The sequence below is a fragment of the Trichosurus vulpecula genome, chromosome 2, assembly GCF_011100635.1.
Source record: "Trichosurus vulpecula isolate mTriVul1 chromosome 2, mTriVul1.pri, whole genome shotgun sequence".
Classification (NCBI taxonomy): domain Eukaryota; kingdom Metazoa; phylum Chordata; class Mammalia; order Diprotodontia; family Phalangeridae; genus Trichosurus; species Trichosurus vulpecula.
In genome coordinates, this window is record NC_050574.1 from 146,507,493 (window position 1) to 146,525,575 (window position 18,083).

Here is an 18,083-nt window from a genome sequence, read left to right on the forward strand (position 1 = left end):
CCTCAATTTCCTCATCTGCAAAGTACGGGGGTGGGCTTGATGATATCCAGGACCCCATCCAGTTCTTAGTCCTAGGATTTATATCTGAAATGTAGATCCATCTTATGCTAAGGGGTGACACGTTTCTTATTTAAGTAGGTAGGTAGTAGGTCTGTGGGTGGGTGTTGGGGAGGAGATTGGGTCTCTCTGTCTTGCCCAGGGTGAAAGTGCAGTAGTTATTCACAGCCCCAATCCCTCTACTGATCAACACTGAAGCTTTAACTTATTCGTTTTTCCCAGCCACGGCTGGTTCATCCCTCTCTAGACAGCCTTGTTGTCTCTACTCCCAAGACTTCACAGCACTGGTGCTGGATTTAGTGATGGGTACCTGATTGGCTTGAGCCCTACTGTAGCTTGGTGCTCCTGAACTCAAGCCATCCACCAGCATAAGGCCTTCCCAGAAACAAGGGATACAGGCACACACCACCACACTCATCTATGAGTGTTCATATAGCATCATCGTACCATAAAATGTTAAGGGTTCCCCATACCTGGTCTAATCAAATGAAATTAAATACAAATAAATGCAAAATCCTGCACTTGCTTTTTAAAAAAAAATTCCCAAGGAAAAAATGGAGGAGGCATAGACAGATAGTAACAATTGCTATGAAAAAAGATGTGGTTATACTAAATTACAGACTCAATATTTAGCATGACACGGGCAGCCAAAAATATCTAATGCAATCCTAGGCTTAATTGAGAAGTAGAAGGTTCTGTTTGAGGAAGGTGAGAATTTTGTTGTACTCTATACCCTAGTCAGATCACATCTGGGATAGTGGGTTCAGTTGTGGCTATCACATTTTAGGGAAGACATAAACAATCTCCTTGTGTCTAGAGGTGGACATCTAGGATGGTGAAAAGGCTGGAAATGATGACATACAAAGGTCAACTAAAGAAATTAAGAGTTTTAATTTGGAGAGAATATTGAGGGGTGGGGATGGGACATGATAACTGCCTTCAGATGTTTGCATGCTTCTCATTGAGAGGAGGGATTAAATATGTTCTGCTTGGCCCCAAAGGAGAGATCTAGAAGTAATAGATGGAAATGCTAGAAGTGCAGATTTAGGCTTGATGGCAGGAGAAACTTTCCTAACAATTATGAGCTACCTAGATGTAAAATTGGTTATCTTGGCAAGATTTCCTACTAGCAGTTTCAAATAGAGGGTGGATGACCACCTGTCACTCTTGTTATAAAGGTGGCACAAGGTGAACTAGGTGGTGTTTGAAGTATCTTTCAACTTTAAGATTCTATGAAGATGACAATTTCTCTGTGAAGCTTTTGTTCATTCTACAAGCAGAAGGTACTCTCTCCCTAGAGTTTTCCTAGGGCATTTGTCCATATCTCTCCTTTCCCCCATTCATACTCTATTCTGGACTAAAATTATCTGTGTACGTGCCATATCCCACATAGTACAGGACAAGGACAATGTGATATTTTATCTTTTTTTTTCCAGTATCTACAACACAGACTTAATAAATGTTAGATGCTATAAAAATTCAACAGTGTTGTGGCTATGCATGGTTCATGTGCAATATAGTATTTCTTGAATGAAGATAAATTTGCATTTCAGCATCTGTTAAAGATGTAAAATGATGTTAGTTTCACAACTGGACTGTTTGCTTCCAGTCTCTTCCTATCTAATCCATCCTCCACAGTGCAGCCAACAGTCTTTTCTTTGGGATCTCAATTTTGAATATATGGTATAAAAAAGAATTTTTCAACAACTAAATGTCTAAAAATGGGCTGATTAGTCCAGTAAGTTCATTAGTCCAATAAAATTTCCTGGTTAGGTAGTGAATTCCCAGTCACTGGAAATGTTTGAGCAGAGGTCATATGTCCACATGGCTGATTTTGTAAAGAAGATTCTTATAGTGGATAGAAAATCAGATTAGATTAAACCCAAATAACCCTGTAAAAACGTATACCATAAATGGTGAAGTGGAATATGTTATTAGTGATTGTAAAATTCTGCATCATACTTTCCCACCATAGCATCAACAAGATTCTCCAAAATTCTGAAATCAGAAACACATGGCACAACATAGGAGGCATCCTGGTTCAGTGAGGAAAAAAAAAATGTTGTTTTTGGAGTCAAGAGGACTTGTGTTCAAATCCCAGCTCTGACACTTTCAACTGTGTGGTCTTAGGCAAGTAGCATTTAACCTCTCTGGGCTTTTGTTTCCTCCTCTGTAAAATAATGGAGTTAGATTCTAGATGACCTCCTGGGTACTTTTCATCTCTCAATCAAAATTTCATGCTCCCATAAGCCTCCAAACATGGCAAAAATCCAGTGAGTAGAAAGGTCTATTGCAGTTTTATGGCCCAAACTGATTTGGGTTTTAGCTCTTCCTGAATGTATTTTTTATCATTTTTCTGCTCCTAGATATATTTTAGGTGCTAGATTTCATATGGGCAGCTAGTGGATACAGCTCTGGAGGCAGGAGGACTCATCTTCCTGAGTTTAAATCCGGCTTCAGACACATACTAGCTGTGTGATACAGGGCAAGTAACTTAACTGTTTGCCTCAATTCCTCATCTGTAAAATGAACTGGAGAAGGAAATGGCAAACCACCTGCGTATCTCTGTCAAGAAAATTCCAAATGGGGTCATGAAGAGTCAGACACGAATGAATATAATTTCATATCTGAGTACATTCTCTGAATGTCCCCTTGTCTGGAATGCTCTACCTCCTCCCTCTCCACCTCTTGACTTCCCTGGCTTCTGTCAAGTCTCAGCTAAAGTCCAGCCTTCTGCAAGAACCCTTTCCTAGTCCTCCATAATCTTAATGCCTTCCCTCTGAACACTACATCCAATTTATCCCAAATATATCTTGTTTGTGCATAGTTGTTTACATGTTGTCTCCTCCATTAGACTGTGAGCTCCTTGAGAACAGGGGCTGTTTTTTTGGCCTCTGTATCCCCAGTACTTGGCATAGTGTCTGGCACATAAGAAGCATTTAATAAATACTAAATGACTGACTTATTTGATAATATGTGGCCTGTAAAATGGTAGCAGTGAATAATGAAAACAAATAAAGACTACATTGTGGTGTTATTGAAAAAAACCTCTGTATTTGGAGCCAGAAGTTTGAATTCCAGCTCTTCTGTGTGACTTTGGGCAAACTGCTCAACTTGTCTGGGCCTCAGTTTCCTTATCTGTAAAATAAGAGGTTGGCCTTCAGTGGTTGTTTAGTTTTTTCTGTCATGTCCAACTATTTGTGACCCTATTTGGGGTTTTCTTGGCAAAAATATGAGAGTGGTTTGCCATTTCCTTCTCTAGCCCATTATGCAGATGAGGAAACTGAGGCAAACAGGGCTAAGTGACTTGCCCAGGGTCACACAGCTAGTAAGTGTCTGAGGCTGGATTCAAACTCATGTCTTTCTAACCCCAGGCTTGGTGCTCTACGCACTATGCCACACCGCTGCCTAGGAGGTTGGCCTAGATGCCTTCTAAAGTCCTAAACTTTAGAACTCTAAACCTATGACCCACTGAATAGCTATATGGTAAGCTCAGATGAAGAGCAGTCAGATCTGAGGTGACAAGGAATATAACTACAACTTACAAATGATTTTTTACATTAGTAACTGGAAAATAACAACAATATTCACTGTTGTACTTTTTGAGAACCAACATATTTAAGCATGAAGCACTTTCTTAAATGATGATCTCTGAGTCTGCTGATGTGCAGATTGATATTATGGTATGGGAATTACCAGATGTTAGGAATTCAAGTAAGTTGATTTTAGAAGGTCATTTGCATACGAGTAATAATCTGCTTAAGCAAAACTTCAGAACTGATCTTGGCTCCAGCTTTCTTTAATAAAGTCTTCTGATTTTAGTAAGTTAGGGAAGGTGGGGAGGGGGGGAAGGGAGAGAAGATTACTTTAGGTTAACAATGAAAGAAAATCATTCTCCAGAGGTTATATAGTTCTTGTTTGTGTTTTGAACATGATTTCAGAGACCCACAGCTACTGATGTCACAGGGTTTAGGCTCACAGCACTATCCTTATATGGTAGTCTATGAATATCATTTTATAAGAATTAACATCTTGATCCTTCACACAAATATTCTTCCCATGAGTCAGAAGATGATTGTAGCAAGACAGTAACGAGAAGAATTTGGAAATCACTAAGGAAAATGAAAATTAAACTTCTACCAGGATCATTCCTCAAATCACTAATTTATTTACTATTCATAATCACTACAACAGAGATTCTTTGATGCATATTACTTGTTCTCCCACGACCAAATCAGAAGAACTGAAATAATTTCTGTACCTTTCACGTGCCTCTTGAGAGAGGTAAGCTCTAACACAAAGCATAGAAGATGAGAAAGAGTTAGCTTCTCTGAAATAAGCAAATACTCAGTGGAGCATGAACAGAGGCATAAACTCTATGACGTGGTTGAGTTTTTAGGCCTATTAAAATATGCTGTGGGACAGGAGATCAGAGGATCACAGACTGGAAACTGGATGGTGTCACCTAGTTCTACTACTCCCTTACTTTACAGATTGTGAAACTTAGGCCCAAGGAGATAACAGGACTTGCCCAAGGTCACACTGTAGTAAGCAGCAGACCCAGGATTCTAATCCATTTTCTCAAGAATCCAATTCAATTCTTTCCACCACACTGCCTTTAACTAAGAAAATAATCAGATTAAAAGTATCTGTTCATCAATAAGCATTGACTTAGTTTACCTTTTAATGTGCAAGGCACTGATACAAAGAAATTAAAACAAAACAACCTGTCCCTGACCTCCAGAAGCCCACATTCTAAACATAAACACAAAGTCACAGGGAGGGTGCATGAACAATTTGGAAGGATCTGTAGAGATGGCACCTAAGTACTGAGTATCACTAGGGATTTTAAGAGTTGAGAGTGAAGAAAGAGTTCATCCTGAGTTTGGGGGACAGATCCGAAATGAAAGTATAGAAGTATGATATACAAATGGCACAATGTATAAAGGGAGCAGCAAGTAAGCCAGTCTGGCTGAAATGCAGAATGCATGAGAGGGAGTAAGAGCCAATCAGCCTGGAAACATAAGCTGGAACTAGATTAGGCAAGAGCTTAAATGCCAGGCTAAGGTGATAGTGAGTCATTGAAGGTTTCTTGAGTTGAAGAGTAACACATCAGATAGGCACATGTTCAGAATATCAGTTTGGCAGATGTATGGAAGACAGACTGAGGAGGGGAGCAACTGGAAGCAGGGAGGTGAATTAAAAGGCTATTGCAACAGTCCATGCAGTCAATTAAGAGATCTTGAACGAGTGGATGACCATGTGAGTGAAGTGAAGGGGGTGGCTATGAAAGACCGTGTAGAGGTAGGATGATATGACTTTTGGCAGTTATGACAGTAGTGCCAACAGGGCTGGGTACAAGCTAACACAGCTCTCTACTATTTATTTTTGTGTCCCTGCCCACCCCTGATCAGTCTTATTTCATAGCAGTGGTAGGTGTAGTGCCATCTTCCCTGATTTGCACTGACTCGCAGGATTGACAGGTCATTTTCTCAATCAAGGTGCAGCTTCAGCTTTTCTTTTCAGGGAAATGTCCCAGGAATCCCATGCTGTTTTTGCAATGAGGAAAACTAACCCTAATCCATCAGAAAAATTTGGAAAGCTCCTTCTTTCATATCTGCTAACTCTTAATTCTATATTTCCTGTTTCTTTATTCTTTCCTCCAAATTTTAAAGTGCTATATAAATATGAGTGATCACTAGGTGTGGTGGTATACACCTGTAATCCCTCCTGCTAAGGAGCCTCAAGCTGGTGGATCACTTGAGGTTGGGAGTGAATTGCAGAGGGCTAAGCCAATGGAATGCATGCACTGTCCAGCACCAATAATGTAAGCCTTGGGAAATGGGGGACCACGGGGCTACCTAAGGAGAAAAGAACTAGCCCAGGTCAAAAAATGGAGTAAATCAAAGCTCCAATGCTAATTAGTAATGGGAATGGCTCACGAATGGCTGTCACACTTCCAGCCTGGCTAAGAGGAGACCCAGCCTCTCTCTTACCATTATCACTTTTCATATTATATGTATATAAAGGTGAAAATGTAGTCATTTCTCTCTCACTTTCAACTTTCAGAAATATCTCATATTCTTCTATAATCTGAATTATCTATGATCTCAATAACTAACTAGTAGATAGCACGAACCGTTCATGTCTTCTCATCCTGCACAACTGCTCTCCATATCTTCTTATAAATCTGGGGGACTTCCTATAAATCTTTTCTTGTGTGGATATTAGTGGACATGTCAATGTATCCATCAGTTGCCTCCTGTTCTTGATACATGACAAGCACATTTCCTTTTCCAGTTGTACATCTGTCTGACAACAACACCCTTTACTCAACATCTATTACTTTATCATAGGTATCGTGTGGCACCCTATTCAGGCTCACCATGTATGTATCAAGTCACTTTGAGTAGCTCACTACTTTAATTATTCCAAGACTAGGTAATTCCATGATTTGAAAATTAGAAGAATGAAGATATCAAGAACTTTGGAGTCATTAAAAGCACTGTGTAACCCAATGGGAACAGTCAATGTTGGAGAGGCTATACCAAGAAAGGCAAACCAGCACATTGTTGGTGGAGCTATGAATTGGTCCAACCATTTTGTAAAAGAATTTGGAATTGCATAAGAAAGTGACTAAAATGTGCATATTCTTTAACTCAGAGATCTCCCTGATAATTATATATATCAAGGATGTCAAAGCGAGAATGAAGTATTTGTAGCAGTACTTTTTTATAGGAGCAAAAGCCTGGAAATCAAGTCACATGATCATTGATTGCAGAATGGTTAAACAAATTCTGGTTCAGGAATGTAACTGAATATTACTCCACTGTAGTGACTATGGAGAATAGAAGGCATGGAAAGACTTATACGAATTGATAGAAAATGAAGTAAGCAGAAGCAGAAAACCAACATACATGATGACAATCACAATGTCAATGGAAAGAACAGCAGTAACCCAAACTGAAGGTAAATATGTAACTACGATGACTGAGCTTATCACCAAAAAGAAGAGAAAGTGCACTTCCCTCTCTTTTTTGAGGGGGCAGGAAGGGGCCAGCTCAGTGATAGAATGGATAGAGTACTAGGCCTAGAGTCAGGAAGACTCCTCTTTCTGAATTCAAATGTGGCCTCAGACACTTACTAGCTTTGTGACCCTGGGCAAGTCACTTAACCCCGTTTGCCTCAGTTTCCTCATCTATAAATGAACTGGAGAAGGAAATGGTAAACCACCCCATTTTTTTTTGCCCATAAAACCCTAAGTGGAGTCGCAAAGAACTAACCACAACAGAAGTTTTTTTTTTTTGGTACACATGAGGGTCTATTAGTGTGGAACATTTCATGTGCTGTCAGATTCAGCTGATGTATTCTTAGTTTAGCTAAACTGCCTTTTCCCCTCTTAAAAAACTTTTTATTACAAGGGATGGTTCTCTGGGTAGGTGGGCGGCAGGGTTATCACTGGAAAAGAAGCTGCTGTAAAAACAAAATAAACCAATATTATTTAAAAGCACTGTCCAATTTCAAAAAGGCAACCTAGCCTGTTTTCCTTCCTTTTAATTCTTGACCCAGTTCATCATCCATCTCCAATATCTGTCTAAGATCTAAGTTGATAGTACAATTCTCAGGGCCATCCACCCCACTGCATATCACAATCAGTAACAGGCAAAATCTTCCATTTGTTGGGTTTTTTTTAAAAAACCCTTGTGGAGAGTTAAGGTCAAACTTTTTTGAGTGATTCCTGATCTCACTTAGGATTTCATGTGATCATAGTCAGAAGCATCCAGAGTACTTCACCTTTGGAGTCCACCATCTACAGGGAATCCTTCCATTTGAATTCTGTTCTTGACATCCTCTACAACAGTGGCAAATACCTTTGGGGCTCAAGATTTTGTTTTATGCCTCATCTGATACATAATATTAATAATCGGAGGGTAAAATAAAGTTCTCTCCTTGAGATATGTCTTGTATTTTGAGAAATATTTGATCTAAATATATTTGTGGTAGGTAGTCCTTTGAAATAGAGCCTTCAAGGAAGCAATTGATCTACTTACTGAACCAAATGTTTTTTTTTTTAAAGTCAACAGAAAATAGGTAATGTAGGATCTTGTATGATTTGTGTCTTTCAGTCAATTGTGTGACTCTATTGTAGAATGTTGTTGGTGGGAGCCTGTTTACTATTGCTGCATGTATAAATTAGTTTCATAAATATTTTGTAGATATGGGAAAGTAAACATATGGATTGGTGGTTATTGAGATATTCTCCATCACCATTTTCCCCCCATCTATAACAAAGTCTGAGTTTTTTTTGAATCACTGGGCTCTTTCTGCTTCATATAGCATAAGTAATCCCTGGAAGTCATGTGAATGGTGTCACCTTTAGTGTGGACTTCCTTTATACATACTTGATATATTGCAGGTTATATACTCCTCTTTCCATGTTTCTTAAGTGCCATTTCTATATCTTTATAGAGGACATCAAGCACAAATGTTAAGTCCAAATTTGGTGGCTCCACTGCCATTGATGGAGAAACTTTTGACAGTGAAATCTTTATAGATTTTAAAAACTTTTATCTATTCGTTGTTTCTCAATTTCCTCCCTAAATGCTCTCAGGAGATTGTGATTAGGTCTCTCATCAAACCTTCCATAAATCAATCTTTCCTTCTACTCTTTCTAGCATATGAGGTGATAGTGCTTCAAGATCTTTTGCCATCTTCTACAATATTTTAGAATGAGCTTATTCATCTCTCAGTAACCTCTTATCCTTTGAGATGTAGTCTATCCATTTATCACCTTATCTTGATTTTGGTAACAGTTACCCACAAGTCTCCTAATGTCTGTCTCTTTGTCTTTGGTTCTCTTCCCTCAGTCCAAGCTCCCTCCCCATGGTTCACTCTATCAAGATTTTGATTGGGTGGTAGATAAAAATAACATGAACCTCAAAGGAAAGCACATTACTGAGTGATGGAGGCAGGTACAGAATCTGGAAGTAGCAAGAGGGAGCAAGGGATTCCAATTCCCCCACCTCAAAGCTGTGAGCCAGAGATTGAGGAAAGATGCAATCTGTACTATTAAGAGTGGCCAGGGAGGCTGTCATCTGGGGACAGGCAGATGATGCTCACGTACTTCCCACAGTATCAATATCTCTTCCCTCTTCAAGCCTTTGACACCACTTTTTTTTCACCCTCTATCTCACCTGGTCCTTTGGGAGTCAATGAAATCAGGAAAGGAAAAAGAACCCATGACAGAGTCTTGAGGAACATCCAGGATTATGTGGCAGGGGATGAATGCTGAAGAACCAGCTAAACTAAAGAGAGATGAGACCCATAACAAGGAGAATCAGGAGAGGAAAGTATCATGCAAGCTTAAAGGGGAGAAATGGAGATGGGGATCGATATTCCATTACTCATGGCCTTTGTACAGAAGCCAAAAGAGTTCTCGTTACTGATATTGTAGAGAGGATTTTTCATTCAGGTATGGTTGGAAGTGTGCTTCATTATCTGTTTTTCTGAGATGAAGAGTGGCCTTTTAAAAAATTAATTTTAATTCAGTTGCCTTTTAGCATCAGTTTAGAGCCACCTTTTGGCTCTAAAATCTCCCTAACTGCCTCTAGGATAAAATATAAACTCCTCTGTCTAGCATTCAAACATCTCCTCAACCTGGCTCTCATCCACCCTTCCAGCCATATTCATATTTCTACCTTTCATTCACTCTAATGTTTTGACCAAATTGGACTACTACTGTTACTCAAACTTGATATTCCATCTCCTGCTTCTTTACATCTTTACATTAGAGATTCATGTAAGGTACCTTTTGTTGGGTTCTATGACTTTATAACCAATATACTAAGTCGCCAGAAAAAGTGAAATCACATTCCTTACTGTGAAGTGAGGTTTTTCACCAATTGTTGTTAAATGTTAATTAAATTCTCTATTTCATCTATTATCATACACAATATAAAATGCAGCTCTATATTCATATAGTAATTTTCAAGGTGGAAGATCTTATTAATTTAAAATTTTCTGTTGTTTTTTTTGCTAGTCATAAGCACCCCCCCTAACTCCCACTCCACCCCCAAAATCTTCCCTCATAATGTATTCCAATCTATTTAACTACAATACTAAGTTTCAGTTAAGTAACTGCAACTTATTAACAAAGTTAAATAAGTAAGAAAAAGGTTTTGATTTTGACTTGGTCATATCTTCATCCCAGATTCCTAGATGCTTTAGAATCTTTTAAAGAACACTTTTTCAGGTAAAATCTTCCATTGTTTTATTTCACCATAATGATTACCTCATGCCTAAATACTTTGTGATTTCATGGATATCGGTGTTGCCTCCAATGGCACATAAAATCACATGACCAAACCTGCCCATCTTATGTGAATCTTGTCTGTGCAGCCTGAGCCCAGCAACCTGACAGTTTATAGCTTCAAGGGGGCTCCATCTGGAGACCGGAACTTTGGAAATAGCAACTGCAGAAGATTTGCCTTCACCATCAGACCTTGATGCCTGTCATTAAAGATGAACTGTCTGGTCCCCTTCTCCAATACACTGAGGGGGCTTCACCTGGGAGCAGTAATTTGCTGAAGACACCTTCAAACCAGAATTCTAATTAGAACTTTGGGGCCAACTTAAGTCTACAATTTTCTCCATGTTTGCCCTACAGCTAACAAATTCCTACTGTATGATCCCCTGGTCCCTGGGTGGAGAAGCAAAACAAAATACCTCTCCCCTGCAAGGACGGCCCCAATCTCATCCCTACTCCACCTTCTCTTATAGCCTTTTTGCATACAGTTCTTATTAATAAACTTTCCCTAATCCTAGATATCTCATTCCAACATTCCTTCCTTCCGGTAATCACTTTCCTTTGAACACAACCACTCCCCTGAAAATATCTCCAATGATTGCCAGTCCTCTCACCACGCACCCCCAACACATAAGACAAGGAAGGTCACTTGGCATACTTGCTGCTCCCTACCGCTACTTCCAGATTCCCTCTGCTGTTGTCTCTTAGCATTTATGATCCCTTTATGATTCCATTTCTCCCATTTATGATTCATTCTTTCCACTTATATCACCTGTCCATAGTTCTATAACCATAATCTAATGGGTTCCAGGAATATATGACTCCCTTCCTCAAAAATCTTCAGTCACTCCCTAACTGCCTCTAGGATAAAATATAAATTCCTCTGTCTAGCATTTGAACATCTCCTCAACCTGGCTCTCACCCATCCTTCCAGCCATATTCATATTTCTACCTTTCATCCACTCTAATGTTTTGACCAAATTGAACTACTACTGTTACTCAAACTTGATATTCCATCTCCTGCTTCTTTACATCTACATAAGCTGATCCCCACGACAGGAAACTAACCCTTATTCCTTGATATCTTCCAGAATCATTATCTTACTTAGTGGTTTAGCTCAGGTGCCACCTCCTCTGCTCAACCTTCCTGAACATTTCTGCTGCCTCCAAGTAAAAACTTATTTTTACTCCCCTGAAATTTTCCTAGAGCATTTTCTCTGTATATCTCTTTTCCCCCATCACTCACTATCTTGTATTGTACTTATCTGTGTATGCCATCTCTACCTCCTGTCCCCCCATTAGAATGTCTGCTCCTTGAGGACAGATATAGTATTTTTAGGACTATATTTCAAGCATCTAACTCTGTGCCTTGTACACAGTATATTTTTTTCCCCTGTTTGTTGATTGAATGAATTTTCAATTGCATAAACTAGTACACTCACATAAACAGTCCTTACATTTTGCTCCTATGAAGAAAAGCTTTTAATGACTTTTTAATGACAGTATCAATTAGAAGAAGCCAATATTAAGTTAGGTTTTTCTTTTATATCACCCAGGGAATTTTACTTATTGAAACAAACAAAAAAACTTCACCACCTCATCATAGCACGGCTCAGACTTATAGTGATGTTCAAGGGACAACTTATCTACCTCTGCTACTGACACAGGATGTAGTAAAATTAAAACTTGCCCTCAAAACATTCATTTGGAAGATATTCAAATATATCAATCATACATTGCATTTAGCAGTATATAAAAGGCATTTCAATTTCACCTATACCACACGCTAAAAGCATGCTTAAAACACTTAGATAAAGGAAAACAACCAGAAATTGCTTGCGATGGATGTTTGGTTTTAAATATAAGCCTGAGTCCAAATCATCCATATACATTAGAATACTGTAAAATCCAAGGGAGATGGGAAAAGTGCTACAATAAGGAACACTTTAAATGCTAGAAATTTTTGGTTTCCATTACACACATTTATTTAGTGGTAAGTCAATTCATATATAATACAGCAAAGGCTTAAAACTTCCAGTGGGCAGAGATACCTAGAGGATCCAACTTCAAAACCTGACCCATGGTACCAAAATTGTTTTGTCCAGAAGTTACAGAAACAGCAAGGACTATTCCAGTTGTATGAGAAACATATCTTGCCTTTGGTACTCTCTTACTGGAAATGCTCCCCCCGGCAGCCAATCCAGCCTGATATGTTCACTAAGCATCTGGCTCTATACCCCACACTTCTCCCAAGTTACTTGCTACAGACAAAAAAAATGTAGTGTAACAGAAATCTTTGCTGTTCTAATGATCCACCTTGGGTATGGTAAGGTGGTCACAAAACTCTCTTTGGGGGATAGGTAAGCAGCACTGAGAGAGGGAACAATCAGAATACCACCAGCATAGTCTTTATATGAAAAGGATACAAGCCAAATAGTCTAGGGAAAAGATAGGGTGCCTACATACAGCATTCACCAACCCAAAGAAATATGTTTCCCTGTAGCTTGTTTTAAAATGAGAGGGAATAGAACATGATGTAGTAGAAAAACACTGGATTCTGACTCAGAGGACATGGGCTCAAATGCTAATCCTGCTATCTATTACTTGTATGCCTTTAGGTCACCTCATCTAGGCCTCAGTTTCCTAACATGTAAAACCAGAGGACTGAACTAAATGTTCCCTGAGCTGCCTTTCAGTTTTAATCTATAGATTCTATGCTTTCTTTTGTAGACAGAGATGGGTGTGGTTACCTTTGATTGTCTTTAATATAAATTACATGTCCAATATAGATCTGAGAACAATCACTGGGACATATTTTGTTTATTTCTGGTTAGTTGGTTTTGTGCTGTTGTGTGGTTCTGGTGTTTGTATTTGATGCCTTTTTGTAAGTTGAAATCTTTCTGCTACTAAATGAATTTTCTATTTTCAAAGTTAAAAGAGTTAACTATATGTTTCTCAAGTTCTTTAGTATTCCCCTTAAATGAAGGTTTTTTTAAATAAAAAAATTAAAATAGTAACAACTGTTAACATAAATGTGCCCAAGCCAACATGCAACAACATTTTTCTACAAAATTGTAATGCTATTGAAGATTCTTAAATTTTTTCAGAAAATTTTAGAATGCTAGACCTTATAATGAAAGGTTGTAATATATATCCTAGTTTAAAACTGACGAAGGATGGTTTTCATCTTGCATCTTGTTTTCCTTATGGTGGTCTGAAAAGATTCTGATAACGTGGCCAAAAGCAACGACAAAAAAATTAAAAGCCATACAAAAAAAGTAACCCATTTAGGCCTCTGCTTCCGCAGGCCACAACAGTTTACAAAAAGAAAAAGCACAAGAAATTCATTTCTCTATTCAGAAGACTCTGGGATTATGCCTGCCTGCCTCTGCACCCATAGAACAACATTAGGAGAAACAGGCAATGGAAGACTCACAGAGGCAGAAACTACTCCAGCATTACAAAGTTCTGTAGTTCTTAATTTAGTTACCAATTAATTTTGAGGGTTGGACCTGGGACATGTACAACACACATGTACCCTGAGGAAGAAAACATTTCTATTGCCCTCTAGTGATTCTCAGAGTGGAATGAATTTCTGGATGGTCAAGAGAAACAACATACCCTTGCTTTCTATTCAAACCACTAAAGGAAGTGGGAGACTTCAGTTATAAAGTCTTAAATACAAAGAGAGAAAAAGAGAAATTGCAGACAAGGCAGCATGAACGAGCTCTAAGTAGGATTCTGACACACAATTTAGTTTTTGGTGGAGTTTTTGTTTGTTTTGTTTTTGTGAAGTAACCATATTGGAATTATCTGCTTTAAATAACTAAGCTAGTTTATGGTGCCATATTAATAATTAAACAGGATTTAGATATAAAATAATAGCTTTAGAATTAGGGGCCCCTTTTGCTTGTAACTGAATTCAAATTGTGAAATGCCATCACTCTTGATTTTTTTTCCCGTGGGTGGCCCATTCTATAGTGAAAATGGTACCATTTAGCTAAATGCTTGAACCTTCAAGGATTTAGTGATTCAAAGTTTTTAAACACAAGAGGATATGTGAAATGAATCTACATCATCAACTCAAAGGAGAGCTTTTGTTTTTGAAAACAAGAAGTTTGCAAAAGGTGATTAATGCGTTCCTTTAATCACACTTGACTTACCAGAGGCTGAATTCATTATGTTTTGTTGGACTGGTGGACTGGTGGGAGCTGTAACATTCATCTGTGAAAGCATTGCCTTCCTGGGGTCCTGCCATGTTGTCGTCTGATCTATGTGACTAAGACAAAACAAACCATTGAGTTAGATAAGAATATTTCATGTTTTCACAACAATTATTTCTCTTCTCAAAAATAGGAAGGAAACACTGAACAAAAGATCCCAAATTAATCCTTAAAGAGCAGACCCTATATGCACTTTGTTCCTTCCATTATTCCACCCTAGTCATGTAAACTATCCATTCAATAACTTTCCTACATAGGCTTAGCATTAATTACTTTGCAAATTCTATTCCTGAAAGGCATAGAAAGTTATGCCTGAAATTTCAGGTAAATGGAAATTCCTTGACATCATAAATGATTATACACAACCCATTTACAATCCAGTAGAGGAGCATTGTGTTACAGTGGTCAGAGGACTGATTTTGGAATCAGGATCAAATCTTGCTTTTAATAATATAACAGTATCTGTGGCCCTGCTAAAGGAATTTAAACTTTTGGTGCCCCAAGAAACTAAGATTTTAAGTTTGAAATGAGTTACATATACGTATAGGCAGAAGAAATTTCAAAAGCGAGCGTTACTTATACTGATGAAATCTCAGGTTACAATAATAATAATACAACTTTATTTTTTTTAGAAATACAGATTTTTACAACAGTGTTAAGAATATTCACAACAGCAAAACTTAAGATTCACATATAAGGAACACAACTTTATACTCCTGGATGTAAATAATTACTAAAATAAAATTATATGCTTAAGAGTCAATAAAAATAGAAAACTAAGCTTAGTGAAAAATCGGTTAATCTAATCATCAGAAATCTTACTATTTAGATAATCTAACCAAAGTTTAAAGTGAGTATCAGTAAGAAATTCTTGTGTGTTAAAAGAAACTAGTTTTCAGTTTCCTCAAGGAAATACGCTGAAGTCATGGAACTTTATAAAACTATCTTCTTCAACAAATAAAATTTTATATTTCAACTCACAGAATAAGTAATACGCTCATTCCTTAATATTTATGAAACACCACTGTAAGAGAAGAAATGAAATTTAGCTTAATGGTGATGTTTTTCTCTTGATTCTCCTTTACGCATTAGTGGGAAAAGGCTAGCTAGGGGCTTTTTGTTGTAGCAAAGATCTGCAAATAAAGTGAGGTCTCATCATCTGGGGAATAGCTGAATGAATTGTTATATGATTATAATGGAATATTATTGCTTTGGGAGAAAAACTAGAACACATGGATCCAGAGAAATCTGGGAAGACTCTTATAAACCAATGAAGAATAAAGTGCGAAGAAAGAAAGTACATGACAAAAATAATGTAAAGGAAAAAAACTTTGAAAAATTTAAGAATTCTAATCAACACAGGGTCCAAGGATGACAAATGCTTCCTACTTTCTGACAAATAGGTAACAGACTACAGGTGTAGAATGACATGCATTTTCAGAGAGAGTCAATGTGCCTTTTTTTTGTTTGGATTTATTTATTTGTCACAAAAGAAGCCTTTTGGGGAGGATGGGGGGAGGAGGGGAAAGTGGAAGGAAAGAGTAGGAACAATAATGATAGTGACGCCAGAAAAGAAAGAAGAGTGGCAATGAAATTTTTAAAAAATACACAGGTCTATATCCCAAAGACATAAAGAGAGAGAGAGAGAGAGAGAGAGAGAGAGAGAGAGAGAGAGTGTGTGTGTGTGTGTGTGTGTGTGTCTGGGGAGAGACCTACTTGTACAAAAATATTTATAGCAGCTCTTTTTGTGGTGGCTAAGAACTGGAAATCGAAGGGATGCCCATCAACTGAAGAATGACTGAACAAGCTGTGGTATATGTTTGTAATGGAACATTATTGTACTACAAGAAATGACAAGCAGAATGATTTCAGCAAAACCTGGAAAGACTGATGCAAAATAAAGTGAACAGAACCAGGAGAATGTTGTACACAGTAACAACAATATTGTTTGATGATGAACTGTGAATGACTTAACTATTCTCAGCAATTCAGTAATCCAGGACAATCCCAAAGGACTAATGATGAAGCACACTATCCACCTCCAGGGAAAGACTTGATACTGTTTGAATAGACTGAAGCATGCTATTTTCTCAATTTCTTTCTTCTTTTTCTTTTATTCAAGTCTTCTTATACAAAATGACTGATAATGGAAATGTTTTACATGATTGCACATGCATAACCTATATCTGATTGGGAGGGGGGAAGGAAACTAGGAAGGGAGGGATAGAATTTGCAACTCAAAACTTAAGGAAAAAACAAGTGTTAAAAATTGTTTAACATGTAATTGGGGGAAAATTTTTACATGTGTGTATACACATACAGAAGGAAGTACAGAAGGAGACGCAACACAGAAAAGCTTGAGTACCGTCATATTAGATTTATAACCTTAAGAAAGCTATATGTAATTCACAGTTCATATGCTTTTTCTTTTCTTTGAATATTGAAATGTTCATTTTAGTTTATGCCTATTTAATAATTTAATAATATTTAAAAATAATAATATAAAAAATTAATAGTACTGAGCTTGGGTCAGGCAGTTGTAGATCTACTAACTAGCAAGTCACTTAATCTCACTTATCTTTAGTTTCCTCATCTCTAAAATGTGGGAGCTGGATGAGATGACCTCTGAGGTTCATTCAAGAGCTGTCTATAAATTTATGATCCTATGTGAACCTCTATGCTTTAAAGCAGGGGTTGGCAACCTACACTGGAAAGCCGAATCCCACTGCTTTTGTACAACCTGTAAACTAAGAATGGTTTTTACATTTTAAAAATACAACAAAACTTCATTTAAAAATGTAAAAACCATTCTCAGCTGAGCTGACAAAAACAGATAGTGGACTAGTCCATGGCCTCTGCTGTAGAAAAGCTCAAAAGCAAACGAGTTAAGGAAATTACAGTAAATTTTTGCCTGAAATTTGACATATGCTCTATCTAGCCTTTGGAGAGAAGTAGTCTCATGCAGGCACTTTAAGTCAGAAGTCCTGGGTTTGAATCCTGGGCTTTGCTACTTCCTATCTGTGTGACCTGGAGAAAAATCACTCTCCCTTCTGAGCCTTAAGTTTTTTCACCAGTAAAATGAAGAGTCTGGATTACCTGATGTTTAAGGTTCTATACAGTTCTATATCCTAAATATGTCTTTAACTTTATTAAACATAAAAACCTAAATTATTTTTAAGGGCATTGACTATATCTTTCAGAAACTCTGTGTATAACATTCTGAGGTATTCAGTATACTTAAATGTTTAACTTGTTAATAATTGTAGGGTTTTCTTCAAATCAAGAAATCCTCTCAACCACAAATTTAGATTGGCAAACAAATGCTTCAGATCTGGTTCTCTTAGAACATACTGGACACAATCTTTAGTTGCAACCTGGTAAACTCTATGAGCTGATGTCATTTCAGTATTACTAAAACAGAACTGAAAGACACCCATTCAAAATACCTTTTGATAGGGGGCAAGGAGATATTAGCCTCTAGGTCAAGGGTTAATGTG

At 37.7% G+C, this 18,083-nt stretch overlaps 1 protein-coding gene across 8 annotated transcripts in view; it reads right to left on the reverse strand.

The window, feature by feature from the left end:
- The window catches only part of YAP1 (Yes1 associated transcriptional regulator), a 146,242-nt gene that overhangs the window by 53,640 nt on the left and 74,519 nt on the right, over nt 1-18,083 (reverse strand). For all 8 annotated transcript variants that reach the window (XM_036744960.1, XM_036744956.1, XM_036744958.1 and 5 more), the window contains exon 3: nt 14,527-14,642. In XM_036744960.1, the coding sequence (XP_036600855.1) occupies nt 14,527-14,642 (116 nt within the window). The remainder of the gene's footprint in view (nt 1-14,526; nt 14,643-18,083) is intronic.